The sequence below is a fragment of the Sturnira hondurensis genome, unplaced genomic scaffold (assembly GCF_014824575.4).
Source record: "Sturnira hondurensis isolate 20B ecotype Veracruz unplaced genomic scaffold, ASM1482457v3 Scaffold0003693, whole genome shotgun sequence".
Taxonomy (NCBI): Eukaryota; Metazoa; Chordata; class Mammalia; order Chiroptera; family Phyllostomidae; genus Sturnira; species Sturnira hondurensis.
In genome coordinates this window covers 7,623,457-7,642,555 of record NW_028076324.1, presented here as the reverse complement: position 1 = coordinate 7,642,555, position 19,099 = coordinate 7,623,457, and the positions used below count along the sequence as shown (strand labels likewise).

At 50.9% G+C, this 19,099-nt stretch overlaps 1 protein-coding gene across 19 annotated transcripts in view; it reads left to right on the top strand.

Annotated features, from left to right (window-relative positions):
* The first annotated feature begins 2,286 nt into the window (after positions 1-2,286).
* TCF3 (transcription factor 3) overlaps positions 2,287-19,099 on the top strand; it is a 37,405-nt gene continuing 20,592 nt past the window's right edge. For 16 of the 19 annotated variants that reach the window (XM_037042390.1, XM_037042393.1, XM_037042388.1 and 13 more), the window contains exons 1-3: positions 2,287-2,589; positions 4,641-4,784; positions 8,232-8,304. In XM_037042390.1, the coding sequence (XP_036898285.1) occupies positions 4,713-4,784; positions 8,232-8,304 (145 nt within the window). In that variant the 5' untranslated portion in view covers positions 2,287-2,589; positions 4,641-4,712. Of the gene's footprint in view, positions 2,590-4,640; positions 4,785-8,231; positions 8,305-11,567; positions 11,668-19,099 lie in introns of those variants that run through there. The other 3 variants (XM_037042387.1, XM_037042395.1, XM_037042396.1) reach the window with 3 other exon arrangements.

Genomic DNA, 19,099 nt, shown 5'->3' with positions numbered 1-19,099 from the left:
GCAAGCACAGTAGGCGGGGCTAGGGTGGAAGGAGGCAGCAGGTCCGGGAGACAGCTCTCGGGCTCCAGCCTGAAGCACCCAGAGAACAAAGGCCAAAGTCAGGCTGGGGAGGAGGTGGGCCTCCCTTGAGGGCCATTGGCTGCCTGTGCCAGCACCTTGTGGCCTTGAGGCTGGGCAGAGGTGGCAGCCTATTGGGAACCCCCATAGGCTGCTCCACCCAGTGACTCAGCCCCACAGCAGGCCTCCCCAGGGAGGACAATGGTGGTGTGTGGGTGCCAAGAAGGCCTCTTGGTAGGTGTGAGCCCCAGGGTAGACTGGTCCAGCCCCCAGGGAGGAGTTCTCTGAGCTTCAGTTTCCTCATCTGGACAATGGGTTTAATCACCCAGGTATGAGGATCTTAGAGCAAAATGTATGGACAGAAGTTGTCACATTTGGGACTACAGGGGAAGCTCTGATGGCCCAGCCTGTCTTGGAGGGCAGGGCTGGACCAGTCACAGGTACCACTTGGGTGTTGTGCCCCAGTGCCCAACTCGAAGACCAGTATACAGTAGGTGCTCAGTAATTGCATGGTCTACAGATGGACCATTTACCCCCCTTCTGGAAGTATCTCCAAGGATAACCCAGGAACCATGTTCAACTCTGATTTACACTTGTAGCCTTGGGGGTCTGGACCACCCTGAGGCTGGGGACTCAGAAACCTGGTAACCCCAGCCTGGTCCTCCAGAAACCCCTGAGGCTGGGAAACCCACAGAAGACCACAGACCTGTGGGGTGAGGGTTGGGACACCAGGAAAGGGCCCTCACTGAGAAGTACCAGATCCATTAGTGGGAAGAGGCCTAGGGATGTGGGCAGGAGCTACCAGCACCTACACTGTGCCCATCACTGCACCCTTCTATTTTCCTGACAGGGAAACTGAGGCCCAGAGCATGGCAAGAATCTGCCCAAAGTCACAGTGAAGTGGGAGGGTTGGGGGATTCAAACCCAGACCCCAAGATCCTCATTCCCCTCCCCAGGTCTGGGGTATGTGGGGGACTCTTTGGGCCAGAAGGCTGTGTCAGGGTGGGTGGCACCTATTTTAGGTGTATTAGGAGGGGTTTGTAACTTTATTAGGATACTCTTCCTTTCCCTGGGGTCTTCTCCACTTCCCCACCCCCACTTTCCCTCCTTTCAACCCAGCTCCCTTGGCTGGAAGAAGCCCTGAACTATGGACTGATTCACGTGGGGGAGGAAGAGCATTGCAGGCAGGGGGCAGAGTAAGGACAAAGGCCCAGAGATGACAATGCGCCTGGCAGTTTTCAGAACAGTGAGGAGGCCCTTGTGTCCCAAGCTCCAGGGGCCAAGGGGAAAGTGGCCTCTTCTCAGGCCTGGAAGTAGTGTGGCTTTCCTTCTGGGGACACAGGGAGCCATGAAAGTGTTATTTAATGTGTAATAATAATTATTCCCATTCTGTAGGGTCTGTGGTCTTCAAAAGCCTATGCTGCCTGGGAGACTTCGGATGTACTAAGAGAATCAGCAGGCTTGTTCTGGCCTTAGTCCTGCCCAAACTCAAGTCCAAATTCCATGTTACATTTTGGGAAACAGACCCAGCGAGTGAGGTACAGTACAAGTCCCAGGGGAGTCTCTCTGATACTGAAACAGCTAACCTGCGTTTCCCTGCGCGTGAAATGGGTGTCATTCATTGGCTCTGGGCCTGGGCCTTGGTTACCCTCTCGCAACACCCAGCACCACAGGCAGCCCGAGGAACGCAGATACGACCGAGGCCGCGCGGGCGCCTACGCAAACCTAAGAATAAAACCGTAAAGCCCACCCCCGCCGTTTCTCCGGGACTCTAGCTCGGGGAGACCCGCCTCTTTCTTCGCAGTCCGCAGAGAGAGGGATTGGCCTCTTCACGAATGCCCGGTGGCACCGCCAATCAGGCTTTCGCGCTCTCCGATTGGCCACTATCGCCCTGCGTTATCTTTCCATCTCACGGTTCTTTCTCCCTTGCGTCATGGTTCCATCACCCTAACCATGTGCGCCTCCGCGCTGGAAGATAGTCCCTCTGCGGGCTGCGGGCCCGCGCCGTTTGCAGAAAGATCCCTAGGGCGTCCCCACTTCCAGACTCTGGGCTCCTGGACGCCGCAACGGCTTCCTGCGAACGTGCGGGAGCCCAAGCTGGAAGAGGTAGGTGCTCAGTAATTGCAGTAGGTGCTCAGTAGGTGAGCGGTCGGGGCGGTGGCGACCGCGGAGGGATTCGCCGCGGCGCCGGACGGGGCGGGCCGTGGGCGGACTTTGGGGTGGGCGTGTCCCGGCGCACGGGAGGGGGGACGGAACATGTCTCCCGCCGCAGGAAGATGAGGCAGCGGCGGCGCCCGCGGACGTAGCGGGCCGGGCAGAGCCGACCAGACGCGGCGGCACCGCGTACTCCACGCAGGCCGCCTCCGCCAGTGCCCTTAACACGTACGGGCACGCGGGGCGGGCACGCGGGGAGGGGCCCGGGCCACGCACCGCCCACGCGCGACCCTCAGGGCCAGCTGGCGCCCCTTTGTCCGCGGGGGGGCCCGTACGTGTGCCGCTCCCCGTGCGCTGCGGCTCGTCCGCCCTGAGCAGGTAACTGCACCGGACCCGGAGCCTTGCGGTTTTGGTGGCCCGGGGTCTTTGTGCAAAGTTGCCCCGGGCTTCCCCATGCCTTGGAGGCCGGGAAGTTGGGGAGGGGGCGGTGCTCCGGGGTGCGTTTTCTCCCCGCCCTGCCCCATTGCGGGCCGGGCGCGGGGCGGCGGCCGGGAGTCATTGTTCTCCAACTTTGCTCGTCGGGCATTGGGGCGGGCGAGGTGTAGGGTCTGGTGCACGCGAGGCCCGCGCGCGCCCCCTCCCCGGCCGGGCCGGTCACTTCGGGAAACTTTCCGGAGCCCTGGGAGGGGGCGCAGGGGGTGCCCAGAGGGTCTTCCAACTTTGTGGCGGGTCTTCTGGGTGCCCCGCTCCCTGGGAGGAGCACGGCGGGGCGCTGCAGTTTGGGGGGGAGCGTGTAAGGGAGGGAGAGTCCTTTTGTCTGAGCCGGGAAGGTGCGACCGCGCAAATTGAGGCTCAGGTTGAGGGCCGGGGGCTGGGAGAACTGCGGAGTGAACATCTGCTCCGTGTTAATGGGGTAGAGGCGGCAGTGGCGGCTCGGGTTTGCGAATAGCGGAGTGGTGGCGCCCCAGCTTCAAAGGGCTCCCGGGCCTCACCGCCTGCACCGGCTGCGGCGGGGTGGGTGGTTGGTTTCTCGGGCCTCCCCATCAAAGGAAGCCGTCCCATGCCCCGCTTTCCTTCGAAATGGTTCCAAACACCTTACGAGTCCCCAAAAGTCCTTGTGACACCCAAAAGCCTCAGCTCTCTTATAAAAGCTCGTTTCAGCTTCCTACCCCAGTCTGCCTTGAAAACTGGTTTCAACTATCCCACAAAAAATTGCGGTTTCGTACTCAAAAAAGTCAGTTTCACATGCCCTCCCAAAAAGAAAAAAGTTAGCGGGGGAGGGTGTGCTCAGGGGCAGCCGTTTCACACCCTGTCTCTAGTTGACAAACAAAGCGGGGGTTTCTCCACCCCTGAAGTTGGGTGTCCCTGGGCCTCGGAACCCCTCTCCCCGCATCCTCCTCCGCGGTGTCTCCACGGCCACCCCACCACCACTCGGAGACCCAGGGAGGAAGCTAGAGGGACGTCGTTGTGCGTCTACAGGGCAAGGAAGACTTGCTTTGCGCCCTTTCCTAGGGGTGGGGTGGGGTGGGGTGGAATGGGATGGGGTCTGGCAGGTGGATCCCCCACCCCCATTCTAGAACAGAATGGAGCCCCTGGGACCATGGGGGGGGCGGGGGGGGCGGGCTGGTCTAGGAACCAGCTTCCCTCAGGGGCGGGAGAGGGGATGTTTTCAAAGTTGCTTAAAAATAATTCCCGGATACAACGTGACAATAAAACAACCTAGGGTTGTTTTTTCTTTTCTGAGTTGGGTTGTTTTTTGAGGGGGGAGGAGGTGAGGGGGAGCTTTGAGGGTAGATCCCATGGTGGGCTCTCCTTGATATAGTTATGAAGCAGGCAGGGGCCTTGCCTTCTTGAGGATTTCTTTCACTTTGAGTAAGGGGGTGACCAAGACTTCAACGTTCTGTGACAGCTGCTTGTGGGAGGGGGGTGTCGGCAAATTTCCTTTGGCTTGCCGGGCCTGGGCAAGCCTGGGTAAGCCTGGGGATGGTTGGAAATGGGACATGTGGCCTGAGGGAGGCAGGTTCTGGCCCAGCAAGTGGAAAAATGACTGCTCTGGCTCTCCCTCCAGTTTAAAATTTGCAGCTTGAGTCTCTGGTGGTCTCAGAGGGAATTAGGAAATCTATATTTGCTCATTTCACACACACCCCCATTGTTCCAACTCCCAGGCCTCTGAGGAGGGGTCTCTCCAGGGGCCCTGAATTCTGGTATTCTGGCTGCCCTGCCCCCATCCCCAGGGTCAGGAAGGGAATCAGTCTAGGGGGACCCAGCCTCTCAGGGTGGTTAGAAGGGCTTTTTAAACAGCTCTCCTACTCCCCGTCTGTCTACTTAGGCCACAGTCACAAAACCCTTTTTTATTCTTTTCCCGTTCTTCTGTGTATGTCTGTTCCTGCCCCTCCCTGTGTCCACTCTACCACCGTCCACCACCACAGGCTACCACACAGGGCCATCTCTAGGACTGAAGTATCCCACTTGGCCCCTGAGCCCACCATTGCAGCTGGAGAATGAACCAGCCGCAGAGGATGGCGCCTGTGGGCACCGACAAGGAGCTCAGTGACCTCCTGGACTTCAGCATGGTAAGCCAGGCTTGGCCAGCCTCTCAGAAACCCCCCTGTGCCACCAGGATTCCTAGGAAAGAAGCACCTACTGAAACCTCCAGAAGCCAGGCCTAACACTTGTTTGGATGGAGGGACCGCCAGGTGGGGTTGGGGGAATTGGGCCATCCCTCTGACAGGCAGGATGCATAATCTGAGCCCTTGATTCCCAAAGGCACCTGTCACCCAGGCACCTGCTCAGGCCCAGAGAGTGGGAGGGGCTATGCAAAGCCTCATTGTCTCCAACAGGAGGCTCAGCTCTGGGGTCCCTGCTTGGCTGTGTGCACACAGTGGCCTTGGCATTCTGATCTGTAAAATGGGTGGCCAGTGTTATTTGTTATAGCATGGATTTCAAAAACAAGGCGGTGTACATGGTCTAATTATTTATTTAGCCACACTGGCTAGTGCAGTCAGGTGACATGAAGAGACCTCATGAGGACTGTGGGAATCTGTGGGCAGCACTTGGCCACCACTGCTATTGCTGCCATCGTTATTTTGGGGGAGAGGTTGGCTCCATGGGGGAAGGTAAGGATCCTTATACATTAGCCAGTTTGATCCACACCAAACTGCCCATTTCTCTGCCAGGCAGGTGGAAGCTCAGGGAGGGTGCTGGCTTTCATAGGTCGCACAGCTCAGACAGGCCAAGTGAGGCCAGAAACCAGTGCATCTTGGACCCCAGGCCTTGATTTGCTCATCTGTGCAGTGGGCCACCTGTCATGAGTGTCTGGGTGGTCAGCGTTGCCTCACAAATCGGGGAACCCAGTGTGGACACTTCCCTAAGTCCTGCCCCTCCCCCACCCAGACACCATTTTGGTTAGAAACAAGTTGGGGAGGACTCTTTCGGTCTGAATTTAACTCTCCACCAGTTCCAGGCCCAGGCCACTGAGGGTGATCAAAAACAAGTCTCCGAACTGAAACATTGGCCGTCCTGCGGAAAAGCACAGCCCTTGAGACAGCGGGCCTGCAGCTTGGGAAGAGCCAGGCCCATCTTTTTAAGCCCCATTTTATTTTTGCCTCCCCGGCTGAGTAACTGGGGTGCAGCTCAGTTGTTTTTTGTTAAACCGACAGGTCACAGACTACTGGGCCAGAACAGGTCTGTGTGGGGGCGGGGGAGCACAGGGGTAGAGCTGGTCCCTGCTGTGCCATCTGAGAGCCCTGAACAACTTGTCTGCCTCTCTGTTCTTCTTTTTTTTTTTTTTTTTTTTTAAGATTTTACTTATCTTTAGAGAGAAGGGGGAAGGGAAAGAAAGAGAAGGACAGAAACAATGTGAAAGAGAAACATAATTGGTTGCCTCTCGAGCACGCACCGACTAGGAATTGAACATGTGACCTTTCACTGTGGGGGACCATGCCCAGCCGAGTCACACCAGTTAGAGCTACCTCCCCTTCTGTCCAGAGGGTCTGAATGTCTCCCCATCCCCAGCTAAAAACCAGTAACTTGTTTCACAGATGAGAAAACAGGCTGAGGGGGTGAGGTGCTCAGTGTCTCCTCAGAGAATCTCAGAGCCCAGTTTTCACCCTCATCTTACCTCCTTGTTACAGAAGAGCAGCAGAGGCATCCTTCCATTTCAGCTCACATCCTCTCTCCATAGCGGCCCTCTCATCTGCCCCAGAGAAACTTGAGTTAATCTGTTTCTTTGAAAGACCTTGTTTTTATACTGAAACAGACGAAACTTAAAGGGAAGCAGGTCTTCTTTGGGCTAGGTTCTCAAAAGTAGGAAAGGCAACAGTCAAAATTAAATACAGAGAAACTTCCTGGGATAGAAAAAGAAGTTGTTGAGGGCACTTTGACTCTGAGTGACGTTCCCTGTGTGGGCCCGAGATGGTTCCTCTGCCTAATGAGGGGCCAGGGGAATGAGGAGTCAGGCGGCACTTGTCCTATGACCCAACTGGGTGCCTCTCTGAGCCTGGTATGTGTATGGCGGCCCCTGTGTGCCCTAGACAGCCATGTGTGTTGGGGTTTCACAATATTCCATGCAGTTAGAACCCCAAGTCCATTCCACAGAAGAGAATATTGAGGCTCCAGGGGTGTGTGTCCTCTCTGGGCTGCTGATCAGTCATATGGTGTTCAGAGGACACAACCCATTGCCCCCAGCTGCAAGTGCCATGGCAGAACCTCTGGCAGTGTAGGGGACAGAACAAAGACAAACCCCCAGGGCTTGGTTGCTGACCTCTAGGTCTGGGGTCCTGTTGGTTCTGGTCTTTGATCAGGCCAGCCCCTCCCCTGACATAGACTTCAGTTTCCCCAATGAGAAAGGAACACATTTTGAGGAATAGGGCCCTGGGGAGGCTGTCCTGGGTTGAGGGAGCACAGACACACACCACCCCAAGGGGGCACTTGGTGAGAATCATTGCCATGCCTCCCATGAGCCTCTGCTCTAACTCCTGCCAGGCCCAGTTGCCTTAGTTTCCCCTCCTGTAGGATGGGGTGTGGGGGGGTAGGGCCCCACTTCCCAGGCCACTCCCAGGATTCGTGGTACTCACATGAGAGTCACCTATAGGTGAGAGCTGCATCTCCACTTCCTTGCTGGCTTAGGAAGGTTTGGGGAAACCATTAGCCGTTCTCCCAACAAACCACTTACCCAATTCTGGCCACTTTTAATCATCTGGGCCCCAAACAGAATTTGTAAAACCCAGGTCTGTGGGGCAGAGTGATGATGTGTTTTTTGTGTGTGGCAAAGGATTTGTTGATGTTGGGTTTTCCTGTTAGTACTGCTAAGCTATTTAATCTATAGGAACTTTACACTGACTATTTGAGCAAGGAGGGTTGCACCCAGGAAATCACCCAGTAAATGATGGGGGTTGGGCATATAGCTATTCCGGAATCCCTTTAGCTTCCTGGCTCTCTGAGCCTCAGTTTCCCTTTCCTGAAGGTCAGGTATCAGCAGCTAGGGTGCATTGAGGGCTGCTCAGGCAGCTACTGAGCACAGAGCTCAGTTAATGAGGAACACTCCACCTGGGTTGTGCTCTCTGTCCCAGGGGTGGGGCCTGGCTGTCCTCCCCATATCCCTGCCACTTGGGGTCAGAGATGAACGAACACAGGAGAGGATTCCAGGCTTGTCAGGAAAGGTCTTGCACATGATAGTGGGCTGGCCCCTGTTAACCTGCTAGGTATAAATGGTTTCACTTTTTAAAGCTGAAACTTCGTATCATGCGTGTAAGAGCAGATAAATTGTATCAAGTGCTAAATAAGTTATTCCACTCAAAAGAATACAAGTCTGGTGTGAACAGGCAGTTTCAGCTTCCACTGGATATTGTTGCCACTGGTGGGCTGTGCTGTCAGAGGGGCCTGGGTTAAGGTGGTGTGCAGTGAAGGGACCCCTGGCTGCCTTTTCTTGCCTGGTCTCTGATGGGACAGGACCCCTGTAGGCAGAGCTGCATCCCTGGATGTGCCCCCAACCCCACTCACTGCTCTCTCCCTCCCCACAGATGTTCCCCTTGCCGGTGGCCAATGGGAAAAGCCGGCCCACTTCCCTGGCTGGCACCCAGTTTGGAGGCTCAGGTAGGACCCTGCCAACTTGGGGCTGTGAGTTTGCACAAAAAGATGAGAGTGTGTAGAAGGCGGGCTGGAGCAGAGAAGGAATGGGGTGCAGCCCCAGACCTAGAAGGTAGAGTGGGGCTGAGGCTGGATGCAGGCTCGTGCACAGGGTGCCAGAGGTGGGGGTGGCGCCCGGGTCCAACAGTTGAAGTGGGGGCTGGGGACTGCAAGCCTGAGGACCAGCTGCTATGAGTCACACGACCTGCATTGAGTGTCACAGAGGGAGCCTGGAGGTCAGTGTAGCATCTGTCCTGCACCTGGGGCCTGGGCCCCTGGCCTAGAGATGGGAATCATTTGTATCACTCACAAGGGGGTCCTGTGTGAGGCAGGGACTTGAGTCTTTGAGGTCTTCTTTGCCTGAGTGGGGTCCTGGGTCTCTATTCCATCCCCAAAGAGGAAATGGAAGCCCAGCTCTTGATAAATCTTGCCCATTCTACAAGCCTTAGGTGAGGCCCAGCTCCTGGTTGTTTACATTCAAGCATGTATTAGGCCCTTAACGGTACATAGGAGGATACTGAAGGTTACTAGGAGCATTCAGATTGGGTACAGCCAGGCAAACCTGGACAAGTCAGTCACTCTACCTGACACTGAATGCTGATGACATGGCTGTAGGAGGATGGACAGTATGGCCTGAAGGAACCTGCAATGGGTCAGGAAGCAGAGCAGTGGAAAGGAACTTCCACAAAGCCAGGCCAGTTGGGGATGGTCTCCATGGAGACATGAGAAGGGTTCAAGGCAGGAGGAATAGTGCGTGCAAAGGTCCTGGGGCAGGACCTTGCCTGGCATATAGCATGTTGGAGAAATAGGGAGGAAACTCGTGTCGCTGGAGCAGAGTGAACATGGCAGGTCATGCAGGGCCTTGTGTGCTGCGATGAGGACTTGGGCTTTCACTCCGAGGAAGCTGGAAACCCTGGAGGGCTGTGAGTGGAGAGTTGCCATGTGCATGTTGGGGAATCGGCTCTGGCTGTTGGGAGGATTTGGGGGAGCGTTTGGGAAGGCTGGCTGTTTCGGTACTTCTGGCACTCTTTGTGGACCTTGGCATCTTTCTGAGACCCCATGATTGGCGCCCCATTCTTCCATGCATCTGAGATCTAGGACAGAAGATTCTTAGAGTCATTTCTGAATTCCATTAGGATACCCAGTGAGCTCTGGCTAGAAGAGAAGGGGGTTTTGAGGGGGTGGTTTACATTCACACTGCCACCCCAAAGGGAGGAACATTGTGTTGCCGACCCTGGTTTCTGCACTGGTCTTCCTCTCTGCCTGAGGAAGTGTCAGCAGGGCCAGCTAGAGTCCTCCCCGAGGTGTGGAAATCCCCACATCCCTTCCCTTCTGAAATAGCCCATAGGAGCTAGGATGCTGCCACTTGCTGCCTAAGGGAGAGAACCAGGGCCTGGGGGCTTCCTGGAGGAGTTGGCACAGATGTGCCTTCATCTCCCTGGGGCCTCTGCCCTGTGCTGTCTTCCCTAATCTGGTGTCCACTCACAAGGCCAGCAGCCCTAAGTAGCCAAAGCCATGGCCCAGGAAAAGTGTTCCCCCCAAGACACCCCATACCCAGACTGGCTTCCCATTGGTGCCTAGCCCAGCCTCAGTGGGAGCCTTTGTAAACATTTGCAGGTTGATATTCCATGGTTGCTGCAGCGCCTGCCCTCCATCTGGCCCTGACCACTTTGGTCTGGGAGGGTTTTGTCCAAACCCCTCTTTCATCAGTAAGTAGGTCACCCTCACTCCAGACAGGCCATGTCAGCTTAAGGGGGGCACTACCATTTATCAAGAGTTTATAAATGCTAGTGGTTCCCCCAGCCACAGTCCCCCCCTCGCCTCTTCTTGTATGTCCTGGTCTGGCCTTTTCCTGGTATTGACTTGAAGTCAACTTGTTTCTCTTAAATTTATTCCAAAAGGGCACTTCCTGTCAGAAAATTAATGGCCTGGCCCCAAATAGGAGGTATCTCCAAAAGCGACTGAAATAGTGGCTGTGGAGTGTTGGGGTCCAAGGGCAGCCTTGCCTAGGATGTCTGCACTTATTTTTTTTAAATAATTTTTAATTGATTTTTTAAAAGATTTTATTTATTTTTAGAGAGAGTGGGAGGAGGAAGAGAAAAAGAGGGAGAGAAGCATCGATCAGTTGCCTCTCAAACATACCCCAACTGGGGAACAAGCCCGCAACCCAGGCATGTGCCCTAACTGGGAATCAAACTGGCAACCTTTTGCTTTGCGGGACAATGCCCAGTCAGTTGAACCACAGTGGTCAGAGCTAACTTTTTATTTTGAAATCATGATAGATTAATTTACATTGCAAAGAAATGTACACAGAGGTCCTGTTCCCCACCCCAGTTGCCCGACATCCTGCACGTCTATAATATAATGTGGAATTGGGAAGAGGGCCTTCGTACAGTACACAGTTTATTCGGGTCTCACCGGTGCATGTGTGCCTGTGCACGTGTGTATGTTTAGTTCTGTGCAGTTTGTCCGATATGCAGGTCCATGAAGCTGCCTCTACAGTTGGGACACAGAGCTGTTCCATTACCCCACTGTCAACTTGCACCTCTAGACCACTAATTTGCTATTCTCCATCTCCACATTTTGTTGCATTGAAAATATAATATACACAGAACCACACAGCTTGGCTCCTTTTAAGGTTGGCTTTGCCCACTCAGCATGATTTCCTGGAGCTCCATCCCGGTTGTTGACTGTTTCAGTGGTTGTTTCCTTTTTTGCTGCCTGATAAACTTTTTAACGGAAGAAATCATAACACTTACCAACAGTGACTTATGTCACCATTTTTTGATCACTGTATGCCAGGCACCTAAACTGGGTCATTGACTGTGAGTTCTCTAGCCTCAGGTCAGTGATAATAGGTAGTGCTATTATCATCCCCATTTTACTTATAAAGAAGCTGAAACTCAAGTTTAGTGGCTATCCCAACTAACCACTCAATGCTGCCTCCCTGGATCCTATACCCACACCATATATTGATCTTTTTGATTTGCAAGAACTCTTTACATAGGAAGGATGCTCTTTTGTGATCTGTGTTGCAGCTGTTTTTTTCTCAACTTACCAACTTGTTAATAATGGAGGTTTTTCATTTATTTCAGTAGTTTATTGGCTTGATTTTAATGTTATTAAGATTTTCATTTATGATATGTTCTAGCCTTTGTGCCATTTCTGAAAAATCCTTAAGAACTGAATGACAGTCCATTCTGCAGTGCAGATGTGACCGTCACAAATGTGCCTGTTTCTAATTACATCAGGTTGAGGAATATATGGGAAAGATACTGGAGAGGAGGAAGGCATGGTTTTGCCGTCCTTGGCAGAGCAAAGACATTACAAGTAAGTGGGGGAGTCCTGACCAGTGTGGCTCAGTTGGTTGGGTGTCATCCCACAAAGTGAAAGGTTGCTGCTGGTTTGATTCTTAGTCAGGGCACAGGCTTGGGTTGTGGGTTTGGGCTCTGGTCAGGGCACGTTTGAGAGGCAACCAATCAATGTTTCTCTCTCTCTTTTTCCCTTCCCTTCTCTTTAAAAATAAATAAAATCTCAAAAAAAGAAGAAAGGCAAGTAGGGGGAGATAAACCTTAATGATGATCGAGGCTGATGACCTAACTGTCCCTGGCTAAGTGCACACATGTTGCTCTGAACAGATACCCCTGTGCCCTGGACCCTGGACAGGCTGGGGTGGGGCCTGCATGGGCTTCACAGCGGTTCTGAGGGCACCTCCAGTTAGAAGCACTTATCCTTTAAAGGCCTGTAACTAGTGTCCACACCCCTTTTATAAATATCAACCACATACTGGGCACAATGAAACCTTTAAGAACAACAACAAAAAAGACCAGTATAAACCGTGTTTCTTGAGACAATGCAGTGAATCTAGAAATTAAACACCAAAAAGTAGAAGGAAATAGGGCTGACCACTTAGATCAAAGTTCCTTTTTACCCGACTCTTGTGTCAAGGGGGAAACTAAAACAGCCAAGACAGAGTAGACATACACCAGCAGTAATAGAAACCCATTGAAACTGTTTGGTGTAGCCAAAGCTGCACTTAGGGAATAATCATAGCCTTTGATGTTCTTATTAGAGTAGATAAAGTGGAAAGAAATGTATTATTAAGCATTTTAAGTTATAACATTCTATAACAGTAAATTCAAAGAAACTTTTCATTGATTGATCGATTGGTTTTATATGTAGAGAGAAAAAATGGTTTTATGTATAGAGAGAGAAACATCAGTTTGTTGTTTCACCTATTGATCCTTGTATTTGCCCTGACCAGGATGGGACCCACAATCTTGGCATAACGGGACAACTCTAACCAACTGAACTACCTGGTCAGGGTCAAGGAAACCTTTCTCAGCTGTTTGAAATGCCTTAAAGAATTTCCTAAATTTTGGTTACCCACGAGTTTTTTTCTCATTTTTTTACTTTTCTCTCTATTGCTACCTCAGTACTTACCCACTGTTATTACTGTAGCTTTACTGTGTTTTTATAGTCTTATGCTTCAATTGTTCTTTTTCAGGTTATTTTCCCCCATATTTTCAGAGATGCTGATTCTTTTCTGTGATCTTTAGAATAATTATGTCATGTTTCCACTCCCCAAGCCCCCCCATATCCCCTCCCCCCCCCCAAAAAAACCTGTTCGGATTCTAGTAGATTAACTTCATAGATATGTTTGGAAAGAACCATTTGTCTTCCCATTGTAAGAATCTGTTATCTTCTCCATTTAAGTTTTCTTATTTGTTCCTTAGTAGTTTTTAAGATAAACTTTGAAGATTGCTGTGTAAAACACATAGTCATTTTATATAGTTTTTAAAAATTTGGTCACATACTTTTCCAATGAGGGTTATTTCTAGGTATTCTCATAATTTCTGTCCTGTGGTTTGGGGATCTTTTTGATCATGTTTTCCACCTTGTCACCTCCTGTCATCCCTTAAATGTCTGCATTTTCCTCTTGGTTTACTTTTACGCCACCCACCTTTAGACACCAAGGCTCCCCTGTCTCAGAACAGGTGCCCTGTCCCTTTCTGCATTGGTTGGTGTTTCCAGAACCATACAACACATGCTATTTGCTTGTCGTCAGCGGGGCTGACCATGACACTGGCCATCGATTCGAGGTTGATTGTTCTGAGTTTATCCTGTTTGGGGTGTTCCCCTCACATCCTGTGTGATCGTCCATAATGAGTGTCTCAGAGTGGCCTTGGTTTCTTCTGGTTTCTTCTCCGGGTCTGCTGCAGGCTGTCACCCCAGATGCTCCTCCCATCTTGTGCACGGCCTGCATTCTTTGCTAACCAGACTTGTCCTGCACTTTGCTTGTGTTCCTAAGTCCAGTGGGCCTGCGGCTTTAGGCACTGCTGCACTCCTGAGCCAGTTTCTCAGGAACAGTCTCCAGCACATAGCATCGTGTCCCTCTGCACATGGGAAACTGGCCCTGCACTATTTGCCCCCCATGCTTACCATCAGCTCGTCAAGATTTTGTTTGCTCCTCTTGTCCATTTTACCATTTTCCTAGGTCAAAAAAATCATTCATTTTAGGCACATTAAAAAATGGCTAATGTTGCACCTTGGCTCAGTGGTTAGGAGCATCATCCCACAACCAAAAGATTGTGGATTTGATCTCTAGTCAGGGCACACACCTAGGCTGCAGGTCTGATCCCTGGTCAAGGTGTGTACAATCCCCAGTTTAGGCATGTCTGGGAGGCAGTTAATCAATGTTTCTCTCTTTCATCGATGTTTTTCTGTCTGCCTTCTGCTTTCTCTAAACGCAGTGAAAAAATTTTCTTGCATGAGGATAAAAAAAATAAGTAAAAATGGCTAATGTTGCATGCTTTTACCACATATAAAGTCACCTGACCTTGTAGTGTCTGGAGGTAGTGTTCATGTCTGTCATAATTTTACATATTTTTCTATTCTTTTATCCTTGATTCCGCTCCCTCATTCCTTATCTGTTATGGATCTTTCTTCCAGTCTGCTTTATTGTTGAATCAATATTTATCAGTTGCTTTTTTTCCTTCTTCCATCTTGATTTCTCCTATTTTAAATTTTATTTTATTTTATTTTTTTAGTCAAAGATTGCATTTGTTTACGTCTGCTTTCTCATTTAGTAGTTGAGAATCCAGTATTATACATTTTCTTCTGAGGGCCACTTCAACCGTGTCCCACTGGTTTCAGTAATGCAGTCTTTCCTTACATTTCAAAGATACCCTTGACAATTTAAATTGTTTCATCTTTGAAACATCTGTGAGTTGTTATTTTGGAGCTTTCTAATTTCCTGGTTGTGAGTCTGTCCCTGGCTTGGCGAATGTCTGTTCTAGGTCATCAGTGCTGAAGTCGATGCAGCATGAGCGGCTGCACCTGCCCAGGTGGTTCAGGGCACTCCTGCTCTCACTAAAATAGAGCCACTTTTTCATTCTTCACAAGCCCTTGTGGGACGTGGAGCCATGAGGTCTTTGGTCCCACCTGACCACAGTTTGGGGTTCTAATCTGTTTGGCATTAAGAGAGTAGCTCATTCCCTCTCTTGTTTTGTTGGTCTTGGAGTGTTCCCTGGGCTCCTACTTATTTATTTACACACTAAGTTATCTGCACATGAAACTTGGGTCCATGGGGCTTTCTTTGTGGGTCTAGCCTGTCACTTGCAAACCGCTACCCTCTCTGTTCAGTGAGCACTTGCCTCCTGAAGTCGGACTTTTAGATGAATATTACATCCCATTTTTTGGTTTCATGCCTTGGTCTATCTTTATGCAACTAATTCTCTGTAGTCTTCTGGATTTGCTTGTTCCAGAACGTTTTCTGTAGGTGCTATGGCTTTAGTTTACAAGAAATTGTGAGGCTTACACTGTCAGCTCTTCCTCTATACTTTTGTGTCTGCTTTTCCTGTCTTTATAACCGCTCTTGCAGGCTCGTGTGTCTGGCATGTATTTTCTGGAAATTGGTTTTGAAAGGTCTATGCTGGTTCGCAGCTCATTGGTGATTATTTTCATGGCTTTCAAAAACGTGCTGAAACATCCGGTTTCTACTCTTTCAATCCCAAAAGCAAAGTCACATGTCCCTCCTGTGGGAAAGTGGAGGAATGAACCTCTGCATCTCTTTTCTTTCCTGATACTCAGAATAAATAAATTGCCACTTTTAATTAAAAAAGTGTTTCTCTTAACAAGCCGTGTGTGTGTGTGTGTGTGTGTCCCCAGAAAAGTGACTTTCTTGCTTATTATGAGACCTTGAGCAAATGACAAAAATTTTGTGCCTCAGTTTCTTGTCTGTCAAATGGGGATATTGGCAGCCATTGTAAGGATCCGGTGGGATTAACCAGGAGAAATATCCAGAGCAGGGTGGCACCTGCAGGCCTCCAGCCCTGTTCCTGCTGCAGTGGCGTCTTTACTTTGGGGCTGATGGCATCGCCCTCCCCAGACCCATCACATACACCTGCCTTGCATGTCCACGTTTGACCCCTCCCAGTCTGGAGTGTATCTTCAGGGACGATTTCCATCAAGGGAACATGGTGATGTTTGCCTTGCACGTGACAGTTGGGAGTAGAATTCCTTGGCCACCACCAGCTTTCCCACCTGCACCTGTGCAATGCAGGTTGCATGCCATTGTCTTCCCATGATAGTCAGTGAATGGGCACATGTTTATCTTAATCTTTCGTGCTTTTTCATTTATTTTTGGAGGTTGCGAATGAGCCCTTAAGGTCTATGACTCAGAAATGCTTGGTCAGCTATGTCTTCCACTCCAGTTTGGGTTTTTTTCTGTTCCCTCAAGGCATGCCAGTTCTCCAGTGTCGAGTCTCATGTTTTCTCAGTTAGATCTTCATGTCCGTTGTCTCAGAATTCTCCCCTGTGTTTAGGGGCATTTAAAGAACTTTCCCTCCTCTTCATTGATCACCTTTTCTGCTCCATCTGTTCTGCCTTTGCTTCCTTTGATGCTGGTTTTTAAAACCTGTAAATTGTTGCATGAACTCCTTTTCTTAGTTTTTCCCGCTTCCTCTCTTTCTCTCTGAAATCTCATCTTCCTTCCAAAGAACCACATGCTCTGTCATTTCCTTGCGGGTGTGTGGAGGTTGCTGTCTTAGAGATGCATCTCTGTTTCATGGGGTAAATTCTGAACCCATGAGTTTGGTCCATGTTTTGTGTTCCATGTTTGTTTCTTGCAGGGAGGTTGCAGGTTGGCCTCTGAGCTCATATTCGGGAGTGGGAGGGTGCAGATTCTCCCATCCCCACCCTTGGATTCCTCATAGGTTCCACTTGAGACTGGAGCAGGAGGGGGTCTCCCTGCCCACTAGGGAAGCCCCAAGGGTTGGGAGTGAGTACCCTGAGAGTTCAGGAAGTGTTGGGTTGGGGGTCCCCTTCTCTTAGAAAGGGTGGAGTGTGGCCTCCACTCACCTTTCCAGCCTCAAATCTGCTTGTCTCGGTGGGAGGCCCTGCCTTTCTGCTTCCTGCTCCCCATTTCATGGGCACATACAATGTTATAAACAGGGCAAGTGATTGAAAAGGGGTGAAATATAAACAAGTGAATTTGGATTTGGGGCACAACCTGGTATTCTCTCTGCAGCTTTCCTATAAATGTGAAGTAATAAGCTATCGTTACCCCCACCCCCTGCCATTGGTAAGAGCCCCCAGCCCCACTCAAAAGGAAGGGCTGCCCCCAAGTTGAAACCCATGTTGCTCTTACTACCACCCTCCCCCTATTCCCCATCAGTCCTGGGAGACCCCAAGCACTGCAGGGCCAAACCCAGGCAGGGCAGTCAAATAAATGGCCACCATTCAGTTTCTTGGGGATTTTAATTTTAGGGTAAAGTTGGAGGAAGAGCAGATAGGCTTTGGATCACATTGGCCACCTGATAAAACCCAAAAAGAAAGTAATTACTTGAGTGCTGGCTAAGTAGTTGCTCTTAAAGGTGTTGTTAATTTTTCTCAGATGTGATTATGGTCCATGGTGGTTATTTTTATTATTGTTATTATTTTAGGCTTTATCTTTTGGGACCACACTGTCCAATACAGCAGCCACTAGCCACATAGGGCAATCTGAATTTGAGTTACTTAGAATCACAGAGTTGGACATTATTTAGCAGCTGTGTATGGCCACTGAACAGGACAGGCATTGTGATCGTGGCAGAAGGTCTTGTTGGAGGCAGGTTAGGTTACTTGTGGGCACACTGAGGATGTGGAAAACAAATGTGGAGGCTGTTTGAGGGGGTCAGCCCTGTATATAGGGATGCCGAGGTTGCATAGAGGGCCCTGGGCTGGAAGACCTGAAAGGTGGCTTCCCTGAAGGGGGATGAGGAACCAACAGGTGTGGGGACCACCAGGACAGAGCTAGGCAGGGGCAGAGATCTTAGAGGTGGTCAGGGAGGAGCCTGGTATCTGCCCTGAGGGCAGTGGGGAGCCTTGACAAGAATTAGAGGGAGAGAGACCACGTTTTGCTTCTGAAAGCTCTGTTGGGACTGCCTGGGTGGAGTGTAGTCAGGGCACCTGGGAGGGCACTGCTGCAGGTGTGCAGCTGTTACCAACCAGAGGGTCAGAGGCAGCAGTGAGGAAAGGAGAGGGGACCCAGCTCCCTAGTAAGGGGGAGCCTGCAGAACTGGTCTGCAGAATGAAGCCCCAGGCTAGGCTGATAGCCACCTGGTTGTACTTGTAGGGGTTTGGGGTGGGGACCCCAAGGGTTGGGCAAGGTACCGTGACCATCTGGGTTTTGCCCATCCCACACGGTAACCCTGCTTATTCTTGGTACCAAATTCTGATGGGCAGGCTTCTTAATACAAAGGAGCCAGCTCTTGAAATCTTTCCACTCACTAGGGCCAGTGGATCGCCACAAAGGGCCAGGCAGTGCATGTGTGGAGGCTGGGCAGCCTCTCTTGCAACTAAGCTGCTGTAGACAGCAGCTTATGGGGGTCCAAAGCGTGTCTGTGTGTTAATAGAACTTTATTTATAAAAGCAGTTGGGGGCCAGACTTGGTCTAAGGACCCTGGTTTGCTGATCCTGCCCCAGAGGAATCCTGCACAGGACATGGGCCATTTGGTCCCAGCCACACTGAGCATCTTTCAGGGGCCACTCTCCCAGTTCATCAGGCAAGGGTCAGCCCTCAGTCACATGGTGGAGTCACCTCTCCACCAGACGCCAACTGTGCCACCCACTCCACAGCACTCTTTCTCATCCTAAAGCGACCTTGGCTAGCGGGCAGTGTTGTCACCCCCAGCAGACTCAAACTGGGACTGGAGCTCGGGGAATGGGCAGCACCCTTGGACCACACATACGCACTGCTCCCTTGGCATCTCCCTCTCCCCGAGGTGGCTGAGCTGCATCTGAGTACACAGATTTTCCCAGGCACTAACCCCCACCCCCCTGCCTGCCCCACCAGCATGTCATATCCTGAAGTTGTTTTTTTTTAGAAAGAGAGAAATCATTATTAAAAAAAAAAAAGAAAACCTGCACTCTGACAGCAATGTCTTGTTCTATTGGTCTGTTTCAATTAGAATATGAATAAGAGGGGATGGGTTTTTTAAATGCATACATTCATCAGTGGAGGTGTTACTAACCATTAATGGAAGTAGTGAGGGAGGGAGAGGCTGTCCCTATTTTTGTCATTTATAGAAGGGGATATGGGGGCTGGGGAGAGGGCTTTTTCCAGAAAGGCCCTTTGGTAGGCACTCACAGGGTCCATGTGATATGGGAGTCCCTGGGCCCCAGGAGTGCCCTTCACCGCTGCCAGGCCTTAGGGAATGAGGGCTGCCGGGGAAGGGGAGGGGACAAAAACAAGTACCCATAGAGGGAAACTGAGGCTCCA